General features: G+C 42.4%; 1 protein-coding gene across 2 annotated transcripts in view; it reads right to left on the reverse strand.

Moving 5' to 3' along the window:
- LOC111147370 (oxysterol binding protein like 3) overlaps positions 1 to 15236 on the reverse strand; it is a 175113-nt gene that overhangs the window by 7344 nt on the left and 152533 nt on the right. For both annotated transcript variants that reach the window (XM_022503375.1, XM_022503374.1), the window contains 5 exons: positions 12456 to 12519; positions 8583 to 8661; positions 7259 to 7403; positions 4013 to 4157; positions 585 to 711 (listed from right to left, as the gene is read on the reverse strand). In XM_022503375.1, the coding sequence (XP_022359083.1) occupies positions 585 to 711; positions 4013 to 4157; positions 7259 to 7403; positions 8583 to 8661; positions 12456 to 12519 (560 nt within the window). The remainder of the gene's footprint in view (positions 1 to 584; positions 712 to 4012; positions 4158 to 7258; positions 7404 to 8582; positions 8662 to 12455; positions 12520 to 15236) is intronic.

The raw sequence follows: 15236 nt of genomic DNA on the forward strand, positions 1-15236 counted from the left end.
ATATACATACACACACACATATATATATATATATATATACACACACACACTTTTTTTTTACTTTGCCACGAAGAAGGATTTTTTTTCCTTAAATAAAGTCAAATATATCATTTTTTTTTTCCTTTCTGGGTCTTGAGTCTTAAATAGGCCCAAGGACAGAGAGAATAGTTTCCATTTTACAGATTAAGAAACTGAGACTAAGAAGGTTTACACAGCATATTGCCAGCAAACATAGGATCAGAAGTTAGATTTTTATGTGCCAAAATAAGTAAAATCTGAGGAGTAAGGGAGCTGGGTGCTTCTCACTCTTCCAGATATACAGTAAGTTCTGTCTTGTTGTGTGCAATAGAACTCTTAAAAATTAACACGTGTTTGGAGATTTCAATCAATTGAAATAAGGTGCTACTGAGCAATGACCTGAGTCCCTTCCTTTCAGGACCTGAGTGCTTCAAGGCCCCCTTGGCCTCTACTCCTGATGACATTCGTCTCTCTTGGGCACCTCTGGTGGGGTGGGAGTTGTTAGTAAGACTTTTCCCAACGAGTTTTACATCTCTGGGGATACAGATCTTTTACAAAGTGCTTACCTTTGGTCTGGTCTAAATCGAGTGTCAGTAGGCGGTAATAAAGACTTTGACAATGGATCCATTTCATTTAATTCCAGGGCAAACTGTGTGAAGCCATAATATTGCTCGTAGCCTTTTGGCATGGGATCTAAAAGAAAAAGAAGTCATTCATTTCTAAGTTGCCTTTCATTTACATTACTTCTTAATTCCTGCCTCTTTTTCATCCCAGACCAGCCATAATTTTTCTCTCTCAGCTCTAAATCCTGGCTAAGAAACTGGTGGTGAATGTTCCTCTATAAATCTTTTTCTCTAGAAGTTTTCTTCTACCTACAAGGATACGACCTCTTCTATGTGGTCATATAGGGAATTTATGTAATGCCATGAAGTTTTTATACTGTGTAAGCTATAAAAATAATTTTACAAAAATAAACATGTTATAAAGAACTCTGGGTCCATTTTTTCCTGACTAACAAGACTCTGATTCTGGAGAATCCATTTTTCATTTAAGAGATGTCAAATCCTCCTGGAACTCTGTCTAGTTCCTAGAATAGTGCTGAAGCCCTAGCAAGTGGTCAAGGTTATTCTTTTCTTCCATGCCTGCCCTTCTTTCTACCAACTCTTTCCCTCTAAATCTTACACATTTAAATTTAAATCTAGTTCAGCAGAAGCCAGGAATAAACATGGGATTACACCAGAAGAAATGCTGCCTGAGGTGAAGGGGACAGAGAATATGGGACCGAAGGAAGTAAGGCTGCTGGCCAGCTGGCATTCTACAGGATGGGACCCTCGCACTCTCCAGCCGCAAATGTGTGTTATCATTCAAGTAAAGGGAAGAACACGTGAAGGTGATTCAGAGAACATCTGGGCTGCCCTTCCCACCACAGGTCCAGACTACACAGGCCCAGGGGCCTCCACCTTTCAAAGGGCGAGGCTACGGCAGAAGTTCTGACCTGCCTTGCTGCCACCACCCAGAGCCTTGGGGGCCTTGGGAGCAGAGCCACTGCCCCCATGCATCCAGAGGGCGGGGCATCGAGCCAAAAAGTATCATCTGCTGTCTTAGTATCTAATGGCATTTTTCTTACTGAGTTTGGGACTTACCTGATAGACATCACCCCTTTCTTCTTTCCTATCCCTCCTTTTTGGAATGGGAATGTCTATCCTATGGGTGTCCTGTCATTATATGGAAGCACATTTTTGTTTCATGGGTTTAGAGCTGGAGAGGCTGGAGAATTAGACCTCAAGTCTCATCCTTACCCGATTTAGATAATATTTAGTTAAGAATTTGGATTTTAGACTTTTAGAGTTGATGCTGGAATGAGTTAAGATTTGGGGGGCTGTTAAGATGGAATATTTGACATGTAAGAAAGGTGAGGTTTAGGGGAGCCAGGGGCACTGTCATGGGCTGAACGTTTGTATTCTTTCAAAATTCATATGTTGAAGTCCTACCCCTTCATATGGCTATATTTGGAGAAGGAGCCTAAGAAAGTAATTAAGGTTAAATAAGGTGCAAAGGGTATAGCCCTGATCAGGGGGACGCCTGCAAGCCAAGAAGAAGCTCTCACCACAACCCAAATTTGCCAGCACCTTGATCTCTGATTTCCCAGATTCTAGAACTGCAAGAAAACACATTTCTGTTGTTTAAACCACCTGATCTGTGGTATTTGTTATAGCAAGTGTATATCCAAGTATATTGCCCTAACTTGAATCCCAGCTAAAAATCAAGCTAAAAATGCCAAGTTTATATACTGGGTAAATCAAATGTAGGCTAATAAAGTCCACTTCTAGTCTTAGCAGGAGTTGCTCTCACATACAAATACAAACGCTTTCCACGCACTGTTCTGCAAACCCAGTTTTTCAAGCCTTGGGAGTCCTTTCTGTCTAATTTTAAGTCTAATGTCCTATGCATCCTGGTCATGAAAATAGTAGCAAAGCTTCCTACTGTGCCTTCACAAATCCAGCCCAACCACCAGAGTCAAGACAGTGGTTCTTCTTGAAGATGGGCCAGAGATGCTCATGGTCAAGGCACAAACACAAAGTCAGTGAGCAACCACAACAAGCGTACAGCCCACACCCACCACGTGCTCTGTCCAGCTACTGCTTTAACATCCCAGAGAGGAAGGTTGTTCTCATCTCGGAAACATACTTTAAGCAAAGGACAGTGAGTGCCTCTCTGAACTTCTAAAGCTAGGAAGGTGGTCACTGGTGCCAATTCATGCCAGCTTCGTGGCCACCTCTGTGACAGTGGATGCTATATATGGCTGCCATCCAGCGAAAGTGACACTGTTGGTTGCTTACCCTACAGTTATTTCCCTTTCTTACTTGCTAATGGGAAACTGATCTGTTTGTGTGGCACTGTGTCCTGCCTAGGGGGTGAATCTAAGCACATCTGAATCTCTTCTGCCTTCCCAGTTGCCCTTGACTGGATGGATTTGGACCCACTTGAGGCTGACAAAACTTAGTGACTCCTTTGCTGGGGAATCCCAGTAAAGGTTTTCGAAAACTGAGAGGCTACAAGAGAAGATAGCTCTTTTGTTCTGGCTTCTCTCCTGCTTAGTGACCTGTCGCATGGGGATATGATATTGAATCATGATAAATATTTTACACCCATGAGGGACACATCACTGCCATATTGGGAGTAGAGAAATGTGTCGTCAGTGGTCTGTGCTTTTGACACAGGTAAGTTGTCTGTATAACCACTGTGGGGCCATCCAATCCCTTACTTATTAAGTAATAGCACACATCCTTATGGTTTAAGTTACTCTTAGAATGGTTTTTTTGTTTTATTTTGATCAGCCTAAAGCATACAACTGTTGGTATCTCAGAACAATAGTTTATGGTATGGTCAACACTTGGAAATATACCTATCAGATTAGAAGATGGACAAAAGTTTTAAAATGTTTTGGGGGACATGTTATGAAGGTTTGGCTTCCCTAGCCCTCCCCACAGCTGCTTCGAGGGCTCAGTATTTTCTAGAATTACAGGAGAGATCAGAGAGGCTAATGGTAATGGGTGAATCTGGGAGACCCCTAACTTTTATAGAAGCCCCAGGTCACTCTTGTCTAGCAACTGCTTTCTCTTTACTCATTCTTACTCCACGATGACCTCTTATACTTCACTGACACTCCTTCTCAGTGCCCAGGATAGGCACGGGAGTGATATGCGTAGCCTGGAAGATTTCCTCTGAGAAAGTGACCGTGGATTAGCAATGGCTTTGTTCTGGGATTAAGAACCAGGACCTAGCAGGCCAACTGAGGTGTTGTTGATAAGCATGAGGACGAGGTTGAGAAAGGACTGGGAAGTGAATGAAGGGCTGGTCGCTTGAACGGCATTCAAAGCAGGTAGAGACTGAAGACTTGGAACGGCGGACATGGAGGCCAGCCTGTCTGCAGCAACTCTGGCCATGCCTCCCCACCAACCCGTGCCCAAGACTGATTAGCTGGGGTACTGACTTGCTCTCCAGACACACGTGGACGAGGACGATCCCCCACAGTAGATGCTTTCATGCCATTTCCCGAACAGCCGATGCACCACTTTTCCATCCTTGTCAAATACTGTGCCTTCAATCTCACGGGCGTTAGTGCTCCAGTATTTTGCCTAGGATTCCAATGAGAGTTATCTATTTAGTACTTTGGAGTCAACTAATGTCAGATACTAAGAGAAAAAAAAAAAAAAAAAGATGTCCAGAGAAAAAAAAGCATAGGAATGATTCTACATTGCATATAATTTGCTAGCTCTGGGTTCTGGCTTTTTTAAAAAAAAATCATACTTTTAATTACTTAATAAAAATTAACATCTAACCCTTTATTTATAGTTTGTGACGCAACAGTCGACATTGTGAGAGATACAGGTTTTCTCTTCTCCTTTTGCTACACACAACATCAGAAGGAAAGGCTCAGGGCTCACACATTAGCCAAGTAATATAGTTGGCTCCTAAGCCCGCTTGTCTGGAGAAGCTGTTCTGTAGACGTCACCATGGCTCTATTACAATTTAAGACAAAATTAACTCATATATATTCTTTCTCGACAGGAACTGGACAGTCTTTTGCAAACCAACAAAGGGAGCTCCTTTGTAAAGCAACCCATTTTCTGTTTCTCCAACATTTCTCCCCCAAACTAGATTTATTCATCCAATCCACTGGAACGTGATGCGACCCATATTTCCCCGGTGGATCAGTCCTGATCTGAGAGCAGCTCAGTCCCGCTCAGCCTTGCGGGTTTCATACAGTACCGCAAGCTGGCCAGCAGAGGGCGGTCTAACTCCCTAGAGTTGACTTTTCCCCCAAGTCTCCCAGTTACCTGCCCTAAAAAATCCCCAGGAAAGAATGGAAGGCATTACCTCATAAATCAAAACTCCAAGTGCTATTTTCATCCCAAACAGAATCCGTAGTTGGAAACCAGTAAAACTGAGCGGCATTTTTGGGTCATATTCTGGCCGTCTGGTTTCCCCATGCTGTGTCTTATGGGGAAGAGGGGAGGAAGGCCAGAGGACAGCAGCATCTTGGAGCTACATCAGAAGCATTAACCTGAGGTCTCGACTCATGTAAACATGGAGGAAAAGGGAAACAACCACTGTCTAGGCTCTTAAGTGTATTCTGAAGTGGGAGTCGGATTTTCTGTTACAGATGCCCCTGACAAATCCAATGCTGGCAATATGGTGGGACGCCACAGGGGAAGGCACTCACGCTCCACCGGGAAGGCTGCATCTGTTTTCAGATTCTCTTCCAACACCAGAGGCATGGCCAGTATTCTTTTTTTTTTTTTTTAAAGATTTTATTTATTTATTTGACAGAGAGAGATCATAAGTAGACAGAGAGGCAGGCAGAGACAGAGAGAGAGAGGGAAGCAGGCTCCCTGTCAAGCAGAGAGCCCGATGTGGGGCTCGATCCCAGGACCCCGAGATCATGACCTGAGCTGAAGGCAGCGGCTTAACCCACTGAGCCACCCAGGCACCCCCATGGCCAGTATTCTAATTCCCTCTTCTCTCGTAGCCACAGAAATGGATTCTCTGGCCCTGAGTGTATGAGCACCAGGTGGATGGTGGACATGGGACTCAAGCCCATGTCCTTGGCAGAGCTGCTGAGAAGCCGCAGCCCTCACCTGGAACAGGGGCGTAGAGCCCTAGCCCAGATCACCCTTTGCTTCTTTTTGCAGAGAGCCTACGTGACATTTTCGAGGCAGGTTCATTTTTACTTCGCCCCAAACATCATTAGCTTTTTCTCTGTCTACACCCTGGTCTAAATTCTAGGTTATAAGAAAGACCCCAACCCAGCTCTCCATCGAGTCCCCCAGCAGCTCTAAGTGGTGCTGAGAGGTACTGCGTGAAATTCCACAGTTAGAGCCTCATCTCTCTGCTTAGGATTTTGATCTTAATTCAATGCAAATATTCCTTTAAGACCATTTTAAACACATGAAATTTTTAAGGGCAAGAGGAATCTAAGGGAATCAAAGCACTTGCAAAGGTAAGCAGACCATTCCTTGCTTTTGCCTTCGGCCAATCTGTTCATGTCCCCTATGAATGTTCATGAGCCTTTCCAGACATCAGCCTACAGCAGTGAGCAAGAGTAGCTCAGGCTTTTGCTTTTCCGGAGTCAGGGGCGGCAAGGAGGGTGCGGGGACCGAAAATGAAAATACTGAAGTAAACCAACAGTGAGCAAGTTAACTATGGGCGGGAGTAAACACTTGTAAGAAAAGGGGATATGACAGCAAGTGACTAACAAGACTGGGCTGATGACGTAAGGATCTGGGGAGAGGGGCCTGAGAAAAAGAAGGTGGAGAGAGAAATGCCAGTGTGGTCAGAAGATGGTGGGGAAGGAAGAGAAAGGGAACATGGTGGGAACTGAGACTAGAGAGAAAGGAGTGGGTATACGCGTGCACGCATGTGCGGACACAGAACCATGTGTAGGTGTGTGTTCACATGTGTGTATACGTGCAGGCGTGCATGTGTGTGCACATGTGTGAACATCAGGGGTGAGGGGGCAGTGCATACCACACAGGGCCTTGGGGGCCAATGTCAGGAGGCAGGCTTTTATACTGGGAAAGATGGAAGTTGTGGGGGGATTTTTGTGATATACAGCATGACTTTCTTTTTCTAAATCCTAGCAAAATATGCATAACAAAATGTACCACTTTAACCATCTCTAAGCATACAATTCAGTGACATTCAGCACATTCATTCACAGTGTTGAGCAACCATCATTATTATATATTTCCAGAAACTTCTCATCTTCCCAAACTGAAACTGTGTGTCCATTAAACACTAACTCCCATTTCCCAGTTCCCCAGGCCCTGGAATCACCATTCTACTTTTTGTCTCTATGAGTTTGACTGCTTTAGGTATCTCACAGGTGGGGTTACACAGTATCTGTCCTTGTATGTCTGGCTCATTACACGGAGCATAATGTCTTCAAGCTTCATGGGTATTGTAGCATGATGAGTTATGTTTTAAAAGTGTCCCTCTGGCCACTCCCTTGAGGACAGACCATGAGGAAGTATGAGTAGAAGGAGGGAGGCCAGAGGGGCCATGGCCCTGATCCAGGTGAGAGAGGTTGGGAGAGGGGACACGGGGGAGCCCCTGGCATTGCTTGCCTGATGGCACAAAGGTGAAGGTGGAAAGTTCCCTGAGATTCCCTGTGCCCTCGGGCCCCAGCTCTGCCAAGGCATTTCCGGGGTCGACCTCACAAGGCCACCTGGGTTACCTTGATAAAATTCACTTTGCAGTGGCAGGAGTCATCATTCAGGTTCTTGATGACAATCTCTCCATAGTGCTCGATCCATCTCTGGCCACTTAAGATGTTATGGATGCAAGAGGTCACTTTGTTCCACTCAAAATGATCTCGGAAGCTAAAAAGGAGGCAACAGTGACCTTAACAATTCCCAGAAGAGCTAGCAGCAGATGCAAACAAATATTCCTATTTTAAAAAATAAAGTCCCAGGATGAATTACTCATTCCTTCATTTACAGAACCAACACTGACTGAGGGCCTAAGCTGTGCCGGGCATCCTGAGCCTCTGCTCTCAGACATGCAGGCCACAGAGGGCCACAGCTGGCAGAGCTGGGCACTGTGGAGGCTGCCAGGGACTTACTAGAAGCTGGTGATCTCCTGGAAAAACCTACTCTCTCCTTTGACAGAGGAGAAAACTGAGAGCCAGAGGCGACTTGTCTGAGTCATCAGACTAGAGATGGGAAGAGGCAAAGGGGAAGGTGTGGGGATCTCACAATCTCCTCTCTCTCCACACACACACATGCATATGCATATATACATACATATATGTGTATGAATACAGTCTAGGCAGAGAGACATAACTATCTTATATATAAATCTTAATATACACATATATCTTTTTATGATGAGAAAGCATTCAGGTACTACTTTCAGAGTCATATAACAGTTATGAGGATAATGGTAATAAGACCAAACACTTAACACAGCATAGACTCTGTGCCAAGGACTTTCTTCAGTGCTTTGCAGATATTATCTGTTTAATCTTCACAACAGCCCTGCAGAGTAGGTGGTCCTGTTTTGAAGATGAGGGAATGAATGCTCAGGAAGGTTAAGGAACCTGCTCAAGGATCTGCAACTGGTAAGTGAGCATCCAAGTCCTGTGGGCCCCAACCCGGAAGCCACCCTCACAGCCACTTTGCTTTATAAATGAGGGTCTGTAATCCCTGTAGAATCAAGATGTTCTTCTTAAAAAGAATTTTGACAGTGAGGTAGGCCAATGTTGTTAAAGCAAAACCACCACCCCTAATTTTGTTAGGAAGTAAAAATAAGTTTTTAAAAAGCTTCTGTTCACCAAAACCAAAGCTTTGGTTTCCAGGTAGCATTCCCATGGGAAGGAAAGAAAATGTGAGCTTGTCGGAACGAGCTACATTTGAACTTATTGTCAAACCAATTAAAAGAAAAAGGAAAAAACAAAACAAAACACATATGCAACACCATGGGGTATAACGGGAATCCCATTCCTAAAGCTGTATCTTGGCCCTAAATTCCACACAGTTCCCAACCACAGAAGAACTTACGCTGGAAGAGTCACATGGGTTGTGCCAATAGGAACAATTTCCATGGATTTGCCCCAGAATTTGTTTTTCCATCTCACATCTGAAAAGAAATATCAATTAGTGCATATCTAGCAGGAAAGCTACACAGATCAAAGAGTTCTTGGGCTGGATAAATAATCACTATGTAGAACAGTCTCTCCATAATAAAGTCCATTACATTATAGGATAACACTTCATTCAATATAAGTACCAACTGAGTATCTGGGACAGAATCAGGAAAACTAAAATTATAGATGAAGTCCCTCTCTTAGAAGAACTCATGGTATGAAGGGCAGACAAAAGTGAAAACAAGTAATGCTCAAATAGAGAAGCATGGGCTATAGCTAAGTACATTGTATGATGAAATGGAGCCAGGGAAGCAGGAATGACCAGCACTCTTGGGGAAAGCATCAGAAGGGGCAACTTAGATCAGGCTTTGAAGAATAAGCAGGAGTTCACCAGGCAGAGAAAAAGTGACAGAAGGCAGAAGACAGCTTGTCCAAAGAGAGAGAGAGGTGTAAAAGAACAGGGTGTGCTTCTGTCCTATGGGTCTTGGATTGTTTAGAGAGAAGAGCAGAGAGACATATTGAGCACAAGAATAATGGGCTCTAGAAGCCAGGCAAAGAAGTTTGGTATGTATACCTTGGGGGAAATAAGATATTTCTTTAGACAGAAAATGCATGCGATTATATTCGAACTTTGCAAAGACAATTGGGAGAAATACAGTTAGTGGACCAGGAGCACAAGAGATGAGAAGGAAGGTGACTAGTTACAAGGCTGCTGTAATTGGTCAAGAGGTAAGTGAGGGTGAAGTGAACTAAAACAGTAGCAGACAGAGTAGAAGGGAATGATCCCAAAACCTCAAAGAAGTAGAAACAGAACTAGTTGGCAAATTAGATGCAGATTCTGAACAACAGGGAGAATTTGTAGGTGATTTCATATCTGTCTCACTTGCATAAATGGTGGCACCAACAAGGAGAAAAACAGAAGAATAGAGTAGAGCATGGCTCAGTCAGTTAAGCTTGTCTGCCTTTGGCTCAGGTCATGATCTTGGGGTCCTGGGATCGAGTCCCGCATCGGGCTCCCTGCTCAGTGGGGATCCTGCTTCTTCTTCTACCCTTCCCCCCTGCTCATGATTGCTCTCTCTCTCAATTTCTTTCCTTCAAATAAATATCTTTAAAAATGAGAGACTAGAATAGAAATAGAATTTTTAAAAAGGATAGAAAAAGGGTGGCATAGACAGGTGATCCCACAGACTGTTGCATGACAATACATAGACCATGGGGGAGCCAAGGTGAAAGTAGGGAGGCCAGTAGGGGGCCATGGCCATGAACCAGGAGAGGGATAGGGCTGGGACCAGGCAGCCCCTAGCCACATATATATGATTTCACTTACATAAAATATCCAGAATAGGCAAATCTATGGAGATAGAAAGTAGGTAAGGGGTTGCCTAAGGATGGAAGAGGCTGATGGAAATTGGAACTTGTGGTGGGAATAGGTATTGGCTAAAGGGTGTTTTTTTTTTTTCCAAAGATTTTATTTACCTATTTGACAGACAGAGATCACAAGTAGGCAGAGAGGCAGGCAGAGAAGAGAGAGAGATGAGGAAGCAGGCTCCCCATGGAGCAGAGAGCCCGACATGGGGCCCGATCCCAGGACCCTGAGATCATGATCTGAGCCGAAGGCAGAGGCTTTAACCCACTGAGCCACCCAGGCGTCCCTTTTTTTCTTTTTTTTTGAGTGATAAAAATGTTCTCTTTTTTTTAGAATTTCATTCATTCATTTGTTCATTCATTCATTTATTAATAGAGCTCAAACGGGGAGGGGCAGAGGGAGAGGATGAGAGAGAATCTCAACATACCACACACTGAACATAAGAGCCCAACATAGGGCTCAATCCGATGACCCTGACATCATGATATGAGCCAAAATCAAGAGCCAGATGATCAACTGATTGAGCCACCTAGGCACCTCTGGAGTGATAAAAATGTTCTTAAATTGATTGTCATGATAATCAGAAAATTTTGTGAATATATCAAAAATCACTGAATTATATATACCATTTAATTAGGTGAATTGTATAATATACAAATTACATCTTGATAAAGTTGTTACCCCCCAAAAAAGATAATCGTTGTTTTTGTTTTTTTTTAAGATTTTATTTATTTATTTGACAGAGAAAGAGATCACAAGTAGGCAGAGAGGCAGGCAGAGAGAGGGGGGGAAGCTGGGCTCGATCCCAGGACCTGAGATCATGACCTGAGGCCAAGGCAGAGGCTTAACCCACTGAGCCACCCAGGCACCCAATAATTGTTGTTTAAAGCAAAAACAGTAATGATATATTGTGGGGTTTATAACATACATAAATAAACATTACTTCTGCAATAGTTACAAAGGTTAAGAGAGGGGAAATGGAAGTATATGTGTAAGTTTCTTATATGTAAGTGGCATATTATTACTTGAAGATAGACTTATGATATATTAAACATATATAATATAAAGCCTAAAGTAATAACTAAAAAAATGAAACAAAAAGGTATAGCTAAGAAGTCTACAAAGGAAATATGATGGAATCATAGAAAGTACTCAGTTCAAAAGAAGGCAGAAAAAAAAGGGGAGCAAAGAACAGATAACAACAGACGACAAATACTAAGAGGCCACATTTAAATCCATCTACATCAATAATGATAATAAATGTAAATGGCCTAAACAACCTGGTTAAAAGGTAGAGAAATGTCAGATTGATTTAAAAAGCAAGATTTGGGAGTTGTGAGTCTATGCGAATAGGTGAGATTGCCCAGGAAAAGGCTGATGAGGAAGAAAAGAAGAGGGCTAAGGAGAAAACTGTCATGTAAGGTAAGGAGCACACAGAAACTAATTGGAGAAAATCCATATTATCCGTAACTTAAAAATAATAATAAAGGGCTTACAGGGTCAAAGACATTTAGCAATTAGAAGGTTAGAGATATTACAAGAATTATTCCCAGAAGGTTTCAGTGAAAGTTAGAGGTGTTTCTAATCAAGCTTCACTTCTAAACTTTAATAGTTTAGAAGATTCAGAAAAAGTACTATAGTACTTGTACCCTAAACTGGTAATATTGTCTCCAGAGAAAGAAACTGGTTGGCTGGGAACTGGGGTGGGGGAAGGAGCTTTTTTTAATGGCAAAGGAGTAAATCAAGTGTCATCACTTGATTGAGTGATGAGTTGACAGAGAAAAATGCTTTCAAGTTTGATGTGTGTGCTCATTGTTTGAAAAACCAGGATGCTCAAATTTTCCTTGCCCTTCAAATAAATATATGTTAACAAAATTAATTAATCCATTCAGAAAATATTTGCAGTCTTACTTACTCTTCAGAACAATTCACCCTCCTCCCAAATCCAAAATACAAACAGAGACAACTGCCAAACTAAAAAAAATCAGCAATCTAAAATGTACTGTTTAGAAATAAAATCAAAACTTTTCAAAAGCAAGAAGAACCCTGTTGTCTAAACTCTGATAAATACCTATAAATATTTAGTGTCTCTTGAATACACAAGACATTTCAAGTGGCTGTGGAATTAGAGAAAAAGTTACAGGAATAAGTGGTGGTGGCCCAGACACAGATGGAGAATTTTTTTTTTTTTTTTTAAGGGAACAACTAGATTATCTTCCTGAATCCTTAATTATGAAGTAGACAGGTGTTGGAAATTGTTCAGGGGTGACAGGCAAGAATGCCAAGTGGTGTAGATCCATAAAACAAGACCCAAGTCCAGGGCCTACCTGTGATCTTCATAAGCACCTGCAGTAGTTCTTGAATAAAATAGCTCTAGAACATTACAAAAAGCGATGCAGGCCAAATATATGAGCACATTACCTTGCCAGAAAACAAAATTTCCAGACTCAGCGTGACATGCAGAGATAGGTGGATGGTGGCTGACCTGATGGAAACAAAGGCCAGAAAACAAAAAATTAGTTCACTTTTGTGTCTCATGAAATCCGTTCCTTCGCCCTTGCCCTGAGAGGTGACACAATAAGTGAATGAAAACTTCAGTTTTCCTTCAACAAGTTGGTCCTCAAGAGGGCGCTCCTCATACAGCCAGCCCCAATTTGCTCATCTTGCTGAGGACTGAGAAGAAATCAGGTGCATGGAAGCCTCCCGAAGTACAGGAAAAACAGCCAAGAGGTAAATGTTGGGGATAGAGACACGTTTTGAAAGATGTAAGAACAAAAGCAGGGTCTCTCTCAAATAAATATATAAAATCGTAAAAAAAAAAAAAGACTGGTTCAAGAAAATTTTTAATGTTTATTTTTTAAAATTTTATTTATTTATTTGAGAGAGAGAGAATGTGAGAGAGAGAGAGAGAGAGAGCACGGTGTGCGGGGGAGGCCAAAGGAGAAGCAGACTCCCTGCTCAGCAGGGAGCCCGATGTGGGACTTGATCCTCAGACTCCAGGATCATGAGTTGAGCTGAAGGCAGTCGCCTAACCAACTGAGCCACCCAGACACCCCAAGAATAATGTTTCTATATAAAAGAGCCAAGCAATTATTGAAGAAATGTTAGTCAACTGCTAAGGAAAACATCTAATTCATTTTCTGTCAAGATAAAAAAAATCTTGAGTAAATATGGAATTTTGTTCCAGGAAAGAGAATTCCCCACAATGGAGACTGTTGTACATTTCTCTGGGTTTTGTCACTGGGGTCATTACTTCTGTGCTGTTCACTAATGAAGAAGTTAAAGAGAAAACCCAGCTCCTGAGCTGGGTTTCCTCATTTCCTTAGTAACTCGAGGCAAGTGAGCAGTGTACATATTACAATTACAGTTTAGGACCAGTGAAATCAGACAAATGCTGTCAGCAGTGTTTCAAAGTTTGTCTGACTTAGCTGGTTCTTAGCAAGTATCTTACATTTAGCTGGTTCTTAGCAAGTATCTTACATTTAGAGCATCTAGCCTAATTAACGCCTGTCTATTACCCAAGAGACCAACATCAGAAAAATTCAGCAGTGTTTCCCAAACACACCGACAGGAAAGAAACAGACGTAAACCTCAGCACTTTAGGTTTACATCAGTGGTTTTCTGTGGGGAGGTGACCCATCTCCAGTCACTCGCCTTGCCCTAGACCCTCAGCTGTAATGAGGAACAGGGTCTGAAAACCACTTGTACGGGCCTGTTCCTTCGGCGAACTCTGGGATAGGATAGGCTAGTACAGAGTCGTTCCGCATGCACACGTAACTGACGGAATTTCAACTTTACCAACTTGACCCGAAGAAAAGTAGAGACAAAGATTTCAATAGTCCACGTATCTTTCAGGTCTCAAGGAACATAAATGCCAGATCTGACATGAGGTAGGAGATGCAAATTTGCTACCCCTTGGATGGTTTTCATTCCCACAGGCCTCTTAAGAATGTAGCCCCTCTCTGTGCCTATGGGATTTTCTTTCTTTTTTTTTTTTTAAACTTTTTTTTTCCTCCAACAGAGAGATCGAGAGAAAGCACGAGTAGGTAGAACGGCAGGCAGAAGGTGAGGGAGCAACAGGCCTGAGCCCCAATGTGGGGTTTGAACCCAGGACCCCAGGATCATGACCTGAGCCAAAGGCAGGTGCTTAACGATTGAGCCACCCAGGTACCCCCTATGGGATTTTTTAGGGCAATATTCACTTTTAGCAGGGTTTAGAAGCCTAAGTCTTCTTCTGGCCTTCATTGTCTTTTTGTCATTGAACTCCTTGGAGATATTTAATGTCACAAAATGAGGCATTCCTGTTCCCCCTTCCTCCTCCAACAGCTCTCAATGAAAATAGTGGAGTTAACTACTACATTGGGATCATATAAAACTAAATCAGGGAAGACAACCTGCACCCTATTTCTTCCTCCGCTCCCCCCACCTACTCCCCAGTGCAGCAGGTGAGGAGCTACGGAATGTTCCCCTTCCCCCAGAACGTAGGCATATTTTAAAGTAGATAATTAAAAGTAGATCATAGTCATTCCCACATAAACAATGTGGTAAAAAATGTAGGGTTTGCAGTCTTGATTAAGAATGTGGCATTTCATAGGTGTGGCCAAATCTGGCTACAAACATTAAACATCAAAGCAAAGTACAGTATATACAAACTATAAATCTCTTCTGTAATAATTTTAAATCCCATAAAACTGGGATAAATATACTATCCACATGAACTATAAAAGAAGCCCTATCATACCATAAAATCTATACACACCCATAAAAATGCAACTTTGACCTTTTAAAACTATTGTGTCAGACTCATGAATCAGTGCTTAGCAGAAGACCTTTATGTGGGTTCAAAATCGGTTTTCTGAACGAATAAATCTCAATGGTCAAATATCAATGATTATGCTTATTTTTTTTCTGGCTTAAAAGGGCCTTTGGGAGTGATTTATTTGGTGCACATTGCTTTTAAGAAGTTTACAAAGCTTCCCAGGAAAATTGAAGTGAGGTCTGATTTTTTCATAGATATATTTTCTTACAACAGGTATTTATTCATGAAACATTTCTGGAGCATGTGCCGTGTGCCGCACTAGCATCAGGGAATGAGGGAGGGCTTCTGGAGCCCCAGAGATGCAGGTCTTAACTCGGCAACGTCATCTAATGGCTGAAGGGCCTTGAGCAAGTTTTTAAGTCTTTGGGCCTGAGTTACCTCAT

Source organism: Enhydra lutris, unplaced genomic scaffold (assembly GCF_002288905.1).
Source record: "Enhydra lutris kenyoni isolate GAN:26980312 unplaced genomic scaffold, ASM228890v2 scaffoldscaffold16, whole genome shotgun sequence".
Taxonomy (NCBI): Eukaryota; Metazoa; Chordata; class Mammalia; order Carnivora; family Mustelidae; genus Enhydra; species Enhydra lutris.